We start from the raw sequence: 7,742 nt of genomic DNA, 5'->3' as shown, positions 1-7,742 counted from the left end.
CTTTCAGGTAGTTTCTTATCACGCATTCTGATCTCTGAATCGAGCGAGATATCGCTCGGACGGAGAATCCTTCATCCTTGAGGACCGAAATTTTTCCCTTTTCGAAATCGCTCAAACGTGGACCTCGACTTGCCATCTTGACACCACGAAGAATTCTTCCCGAATGATCCCATTCCATTCTCAGTGAATTCACGAGAGCTCTTGTCAGACTCATTTTGACATTCATGGCACTTTAGCGAACATGATGGTCATACCTCGAACAATGAGTTTGACTGGCGATTCTGGCCTCATCGAAGTGCGATGAGACTCCGCGATATTCAAAAAGCTCCGATAAGTCGCCCCGGAGCCTTGGCCGGGCGGGAAACGGCGTCGGTCGGGGTGCGCGCATACTTTTGTTACAGATTAGGGCTGGAAATTTTGCGTTTTTTCCATGGAAAGTATTGGCATTTCTCACTCGATTGGAATATTCTAGATCGGTTGACGTAGGATTGTAGCCCCCGGAGAGAGGATTCTTTTCCACAAAGTTTCATCGGAATCCATTGAGGCGTTCAAAAGTTAGAGGGAAAATTCCAAGTGCGCGCATACTTTCGTTACACAGTGTACTACCGCGCAGATGTATCTCCATCTGGAATTGTTACATGGAGTTTAAGTTGATGCATCAGCTGCAAGATGATGAATTCTACGCGGCTAATGAGAGGGACGGTCGTCTATCTACGGGCTACCGTGCGCGCCGCGCCGTTACGTTTTTGGCGAAAACCGGAACGATGAGATCGTAGATTTTCAAATTGACAAAAACATTCAATGGTTCACTTCTCACGTCCGGCGTCAACGATCAGCCCGAGTCCTGGGATCGAAACCCCTCATGGAGAGTCAAACGCCCCAGCGATCTCTGATCGGGTGCTCCGATTTCGGGGTCATCTCCAGGGACAAATATCCAAGGACGCGACGCATATTTTGGAGGGGAAAACTTCGATCTCCACCCTCATGGATGCGGTCGTTTCTGTTTTCAGCTTCGTACCGACTCTAGTTGATGGGATTTGTCGGAGATATCGCAGGTGCGTGAGCGCATCTCTCGACGGAGGGACATCGAATCGAAATGAAGCTGAAAGACAAACTCAGGACGAAGTCTCCGAGCGCGGCAGGTTGACTACCTGGCAAGCGAACAGGCAAGCTAGCTAAAATGTAAACACAGTCCGTCCCCAGTCTGCGCCTCTGAGGGGCACCACCTGGTTGTAGCTTTCGACTGCCCTGTACGAGACTACTCGCTGTATATAATCCGCGGATGGTTGGCGCTGTTTTCTGGAAGCTCCCATCGACTGTCGATCCGGTCAGGAGTAAGCGACAGCGCAGCTTCCAGAATTGATGAAGTGCATCACGACGGCGACGTATCCTCTCACGGGAATACGCTGTGAGGTGAAATATGCCGTGCTCGTAAAAAGAAGCGACCCACTCAAGCACATCCGCCTAAACAGACGGTCCCGCCAGGCAGTCGACAAATCAAGCAAACAGAAATAAGCGCTCTTCCTCCTCGAATCTGATTCACGTTATTATATTACGCGTTTTTTTCCATCATCAGCGTCGATTCAGACAATCGGATGGAGAATTCACGATACGCACAGCTTCCCGAGGCGGCGACCGAGCGCGTAAATCTAGTGACGTCTTTCAGAGGCGAATAGCTCCTCGTTCTGGAACGAGGAGCTATTCGGGACGTAGAGATCGTCATCCGATCTCCTCGCGAGGAGAAACGCTCACGACAATCCCAGTGCGGGCGGGATCGGACGACGTCGGAGACATCGGTCGTACGGACGAGCCGTATAAGCAGTGTCCGTTTATGGTATCGCGTAGAAGACGGGCGATATCTGCTCACCTTTCTCGCCGGACGAAGATTGTTTCCTATCGGGAATTATTTTCGGGTCGTAGGGAGCCACAACTCCCCCACTGAGATCGAGTTCCTGTCCATCTAGATCCCACAGGATGGTATTATTGGACTCCACGCACGATGCCGACACGGCAAACAACAAAACGAAGACGAGAACCGTCATCACTGCGTGAGTCGTTCCTCTTTCACTGGACTTCGAGCGAACTCATGTCGTCCAACTTCACCACTTGTTCACAACACTTGAAGTTTTCAGAGGAACGTGCTTGAGAATTTTCCACAACCAGACAGTTCGTTCCCCGGTATCACGACAGCTAGCGGCAGCGACAGGTCTCCGACGCTTGGCTCAAGGCTCCAACCTCGGCTTGGTGCCGTTCGGCTGTGGTGTCTTCGGCAGCGGCTTCCTCAGGGGGCGCTGGTGCATGGGAACAAGTAAGAAGCCTTCTGCTGCTGCCGCTACTTCTGCTGCTGCTGCTGCCGCTGCTCAGGCTCGAGCTGTTGTGGCGAGCTAGCACGACGAGCAACGGCCGGCCGTAGCTCTCGTTGCCTGTCTGCTTGTAAGACGGGGGAGGCCGTCACGGTATTGTCCCAGTGGGGTTCCCCAGCCTAGTGTCGGACTCTGCGTCCGACAACGACTGGTCTCCGAAACCGGGCGGCGTCCTCGACTGACCGAGCGACTAAGCAATCGGTTGCTTGGCGAGCAGGGGCAGATGGAATTCTCTATGTCACAAGTTCCCAGCGACTCGATCGACGATTCCTAAAAGCCGACCAGTTGAGCTTAAGCTACATGGATGCAAAAAAAGCGAGGCAAAAAAATCGAAATCCCATGATCGGGATCTTTTTCGATATGGAAAAGTTCGGAGAGCTTGTACAGGAGCCACGGGAAGAAACTTCCCTCGTAGATGTAAACGAAATATGGACTCGCGTAAACCGAGATGGTGCCTGAATTCTCGTCTCAGAATTCACGCCCGTAATTCGCCCGGCTCCTCGAAGAACCCGTCTCGAGAGCCTGTAGTGGAACATTCCCACGCACCTTGTCCGATCGGTGGACACAGCAATTTCGATTTGATGGAGGACTGTGACAATGAAACGATCCCTGAAGATGACCTTGTTCCGAATCTATCCGTCATCGCTGCAGTTGAAGCGAGCCAAACATAAATATCAATGAACTCCTAACCATCGACGGCGGGCTCATCTTCTTCTCGACGACCCTTACTCAAAACAGTCCATCCGTATTTAAAGTATTGGAATGTCACGGATAATTGTTTCGATTCAGCTCGAGCATGGGAAGCTTGACGGCACGCCTCGCAATTTTCCTCGCGTTCTCACCGCATCGAGGCTTTGGAGTGCCTTGTGAACCGAACGTGTCGCCTCGGCGCAGTGCTTTCCAAGACGTTTGTCAAGCCCTCCCGGCCTACGATGCGGCTTTCAACGATATCAACATGACTCAGAAGGTTCGTGAGATTTTGGGAACACAGAGCATTGATGTTTAGTGGGCTGTTTCCGTTTTCGGGAAAATGGACCATGTATGAGGAAATAGGTCAGGCTGAGCTCGAGTAACTTTTCCGACGCTTCTCCTTCGTCGCAGGTTGAGATCCTGCAATTCCTGGAGGATAAGGTCGCGGCCGCTCTCGATTGCGAGGAGCTGGAAACCCTGTCCCCCGGCGCTCTCGCGGAGCTCCTGTGCAAGCCGTGGAGAGTTGAGGAAATTCGTGTTTTCCGTGCGATATGGCGCTGGCACCAGCGAGATTTCGGACGCTGGGAAGGAAAATCGAAGGATCTGCTCAATAAGGTCTCTTCCTTCGTTCAATCACCAAGCGGTTCACGATCGAATTTCAGATTGGCGCCTATCGATACGGTGCGGGAACAGGAGAACCGAGACTGAAAGAAAACTTTCTGCGCGATTTCAGATCCACCTGGCCGCCATACCGGCAGCGCTCCTGCAACACGAAGTTCTCCCTTCGAAACTTTTCGACTGTGCGCTGATCGTTGACGCTCTCGCCGTGAAAATTCGATTCGCCGACTCCATAGATCTCTTCCAGCGCTTCATAGGCCAGGAGAGTTTGAATGTGAATGTGATCAATGCCTCTCAGGGAGCCAGCGTGATATCCGGCACAGATGGCGAGGTTCTGCTGTCGAAACATCTTTTTCAGAAGCCCAGATGCGCTCATCATGCACTGAGCGATACTTCGGGAATAACGATCAAACTCGGAACATCTCAAGTCATAAATTCTGTCCTTGTGCATCTTTTCGACGACGACGGACGCGAATACTCTTACTACGTCGAAGTCTCAATCGATGGGATCTCGTGGTCCAGGATAATCGATCACACTGGCGATCTCGTGAAGGGCAAGGTTCTGGACAAGATTCCGCCAACCGAGGTGGGCTTCGTCAGAGTCGTGGGAACTCGCAACACGAACGAGCGGAGTAAGAACAGTTTCCACTTGTGTGAGTTGCAAGCCGCTCTCTCTGAGTGATCGTCCGACCCCAACCGGTTGGGGCGAAATGGTTTCCGCCAGCCGATCAGAATCCATAGAATGTTCGTGGAAGCGTTCCGTTGAAAATCACCTCCCTCATCGGGATTTCTGACAATAAAATCCCTCATCTTTCGCTGTGCTATCTGCTGTTTTGCCGTAGAGCTTGGAAACGAGTAGTTTCTGATCGATGGAGTCCAAAAGGACAGCATTCGCGAATGCATTCAATCTCTTGTAGTCGGGATCGGTTGGAGGAACCGTTCCTTGTGTTGTTTCCCACGCTCGAGGTTCTGTCATCAGTATTACGGGAATCACTGTTTTCCATGCTAAGAAATCGTGACCATCCTGTGCTAGAACTACGTTATAGAGATTTGCGTATGCTCGGTTTGGACCGGACGTGCTTGCGGAATCTTTCTTCGAATCAGTGAGTCAGTTTTCGGAGACTATCGCAGATCATCCCTGGAGACTCTTTGTCTTTTTACTCGTAGAGGTAAATATTGTCCCTCTGAGCGCTCGAATATCGCTCTGTTCCCGGGACGGTAAGGACGGGGAGGTCCTAGTGAGCTTGCACGACCGAAATATGCATGTTGAGGTTGCTGGAAAAATCCACTTGCATCGGATCTTCAGATCAGCCGTACAGTTTTCTGTCTCATTTTCTTTATTAAAAAGGTGAGCACTGTCGGGTGGTATCTCACCGTTGAGCCTCGCAATCATTTGATAAAACGAGGCAAATCAGTATGACAGATGTCAGGTCAGAAAATTCGTCCGCCTCTCTTGAAGAACTCCTGGAGAGTCATTTTCAATTGAGATCCTTGTCGGGGGTTATCACACAGTGATGGTAGCCACATGCCTGAGCCCATGGCTGAAGGGCCCATGGCCGCATGTGGGTATTGCGCAGAATTTGGTGTAGCCGCCAGGCACCGCATTTGATTCGTCGCCAGGTGACTCGGATCCATCTGGCCGTGGTAAATAGGGGGATTCATGGGACAGAAACACGAAGCTTCATCTGGTCGCATCATGGGAGTCATGGGGACGAAGGGAAACGTGTGACCACCACCTCTGCAGCTGCAGCACATTCCTTGCGGGAAAGTCGGCGTATCATAGCAAAGACGCTCTCTCGCGCTCTGACACGGGTTGCGTAGGGGAATAGACTCCATACTTTTACTCCTTTTGGTCATCGTAGCGATTCCGGGGTGAATATTGTTCGTCTCTTCTTCTGACGTGGCGCTGTCTGAACTCTGCGAGAGCTCCTCCCGGTCATCCGATGGCATTTCGGGTGATGCTCTGACGGAGGTCTTTGCCAATACCTCCTCACCTACGCTCGCACTCCTCTGTCTAGGGACCGCCGGGAGTTGCGGTTTCGTCAAGCTCACTATTTCTCCTACAGGTATTTTGCCTTGCAGGGCAGCATCCAATTGCTCCCTCCAAGTGATTCGAACAATACAGTTATCTCCCGGCATCAGAGGCGTCTGTAGATGAAGACTATCCAGAGAGTCGGGCGAAATCGAAACACGCATGAGCGTGATATCGAGACACACGAGGCATCCTTGTCCACCTGGTTGAGGATCGGCGCTGCGAATAACGGATGCCGTGTACTCCGCTGGATCGACTGGCTCCAACTGGGGAGATAAAGAAACTGCTTTTATCGAGCCGTGCGGACGACCCGTGCGCAATGAGCTCCCATGGACACGGAGACATCGGAATCGTCGCAGGTTCCGGAGGGGAAAGTAGTCCGTCGTGACGGAGTCAAGCTTAAGAACTCACTCTCTCAGCTCTGAATGGCACGAAACTCTGCATGAAGTCGTCGGATTTTTCCCGGATGGAGAATCTCATCTGCATGCCGGGATGGAGAAGTTTCTTCTCGAACGGTTTCAAGTCCATGTCTTTTAGATAAAATACGGCTTCTTCACCTCGCATCGTCATCGGTGTTAGCAGTTTCAAAAATCCGAAAGGTTCGGGCTTCTTGAAGAAAAGTTTTTTTATCATGCCCGTGGCACGTTCTCCAGATTCCTCCGTCTGCAATCAATGTGGCTAATGAGTCGATGGAGAAACTGGTCGATGGAGTTGAAATTCTATGGGGAAGATCATCCTGGTCCTCGATCCCTCGGCTACGATCCACAGGATGCACGGGGAAAAATTCGAGACGAGGAAACGGAGCCTTTCCCGCTCCTTTCTGAACTCATCGCGAATTTTTGACGGCATACTTCACTCCGAGAGAAGCAACTCCGAGTGGAGAGGAACTCGGGAAAGGCGTCGATCGGCTTACCATTTTTGGAAATAGGGATGAAAAATGATTTATATTCGAGTACGATAGGAGACACCGAGTTGACAACAAGCACTCGACACGGAGCCGCGAACGTCCCGGCGGGATTTCAGAGTTCGAATGTGTCTTGAATGTTCCGAACAGTGGACGTTGACGTCGTAATAACATCCCGTCCATCGATTAAGGCGTGAACCTTCCGTCGGTTTTGCGATGAAATGAGAAGCTACACCCGAGCACAGCTAGGTGAGCGATTTCCGTTCAATACCCGATGAGAGGGAACGTGAATGCGATGGAACGGGGGATTGTCTGACGATTTTCGGGAATCGACTCTCTTGTCCGAAACGTTCCGCCGGTAGAGCACTGTCCCACGCACTTCGGAATTATTGCGCAGGCAAGCTGCAGGAGCAGCATGGAAGCCTCTCATTGAGTATAGGATGGAAGACGAGCTCGCTTAATTAAAGGATTATTTATTAAATGTTTAAATATAGACTCTTCATACAACTTAACGGCTACCATAACTGAGATCATGCTGAGTCTCCATCTTCACTGCCTTCTTCCTCAAGTTGGGACAGGGTTTGCTCGACGACTTCTTCGGGAGCTACCTTACACGCAGGATACGCTCGCGTGCAGATATCGCGAGACCTTGAGCTCGCTCCTGTAGACATGGCGAACTTGATCGGGGTCCATGGCTCGGACTCGTCATCGCTCAGTGCGTTCAAGAAGTCGAGGATATGGTCGGCGAAGCCTTTCGCGAGGCTCGGCTCGGCGGCGATCTCGCAGATGGTCCGGGGCCAGCAGCGATCTTCGTCAGTGCTGTGGATGACGTTGAAAGTGTCGCGGATGGCTTCTCCTGATTCCTGGGTCTCAAATTCTGTGGCTTGACGTCGCTTGCGATAGTGAGACTCAGGAGCCGTCGTGTAGGCTTCAGGTTCTGGCGCGTAAGCAGGAGCATGGTGAACCCGGGGAGCGGGGGTGTAGGCGGGGAGATGATGTACGTGGGGGAGCGGGGGTGTAGGCGGGTTCATGGTGGACCGGGAGGGGCGGGGGTGTAGGCGGGTTCATGAGTGGGACCGGGGGGCGTAGGCCGGTTCATGGTGGACCGGGGGGTGTAGGCCGGTTCGTGGTGGAC

At 52.0% G+C, this 7,742-nt stretch overlaps 2 protein-coding genes across 2 annotated transcripts; one reads left to right on the top strand and one right to left on the bottom strand.

Annotated features, from left to right (window-relative positions):
- Nucleotides 1-3,147: 3,147 nt before the first annotated feature.
- Nucleotides 3,148-4,353, top strand: LOC100901153 (BTB/POZ domain-containing protein 9). The gene is made up of 3 exons (XM_003740634.2): nucleotides 3,148-3,330; nucleotides 3,465-3,668; nucleotides 3,787-4,353. The coding sequence occupies exons 1-3, from the start codon at nucleotides 3,160-3,162 to the stop codon at nucleotides 4,351-4,353; spliced, it is 942 nt and encodes a 313-aa protein (XP_003740682.1). The 5' UTR covers nucleotides 3,148-3,159.
- Nucleotides 4,354-5,003: 650 nt separating this feature from the next.
- LOC100901015 (uncharacterized) lies at nucleotides 5,004-6,756 on the bottom strand. The gene is made up of 3 exons (XM_003740633.2): nucleotides 6,617-6,756; nucleotides 6,115-6,366; nucleotides 5,004-5,969 (listed from the first exon to the last, which is right to left on the bottom strand). Exons 1-3 carry the CDS (start codon nucleotides 6,617-6,619, stop codon nucleotides 5,103-5,105), a joined length of 1,122 nt encoding a protein of 373 aa, XP_003740681.1. The 5' UTR covers nucleotides 6,620-6,756; the 3' UTR covers nucleotides 5,004-5,102.
- Nucleotides 6,757-7,742: the final 986 nt, after the last annotated feature.

The sequence above is a fragment of the Galendromus occidentalis genome, unplaced genomic scaffold, assembly GCF_000255335.2.
Source record: "Galendromus occidentalis unplaced genomic scaffold, Mocc_1.1 scf7180000077073, whole genome shotgun sequence".
Classification (NCBI taxonomy): domain Eukaryota; kingdom Metazoa; phylum Arthropoda; class Arachnida; order Mesostigmata; family Phytoseiidae; genus Galendromus; species Galendromus occidentalis.
Note: the sequence above shows the minus strand (reverse complement) of the source record. Positions and strands in the feature narration are given on the sequence as shown.

Excerpts from the sequence above, each read along its gene's own strand:
- LOC100901015 (XM_003740633.2), bottom strand. Across the intron at positions 5,970-6,114 it reads TGCCATTCAGAGCTGAGAGA|TTGGAGCCAGTCGATCCAGC; the intron begins GTGAGTTCTTAA and ends TTATCTCCCCAG.
- LOC100901153 (XM_003740634.2), top strand. The coding sequence starts at position 3,160 with ATGGGAAGCTTGACGGCACGCCTCGCAATTTTCCTCGCGTTCTCACCG. Across the intron at positions 3,331-3,464 it reads ATATCAACATGACTCAGAAG|GTTGAGATCCTGCAATTCCT; the intron begins GTTCGTGAGATT and ends CCTTCGTCGCAG. Across the intron at positions 3,669-3,786 it reads CGAAGGATCTGCTCAATAAG|ATCCACCTGGCCGCCATACC; the intron begins GTCTCTTCCTTC and ends GCGCGATTTCAG.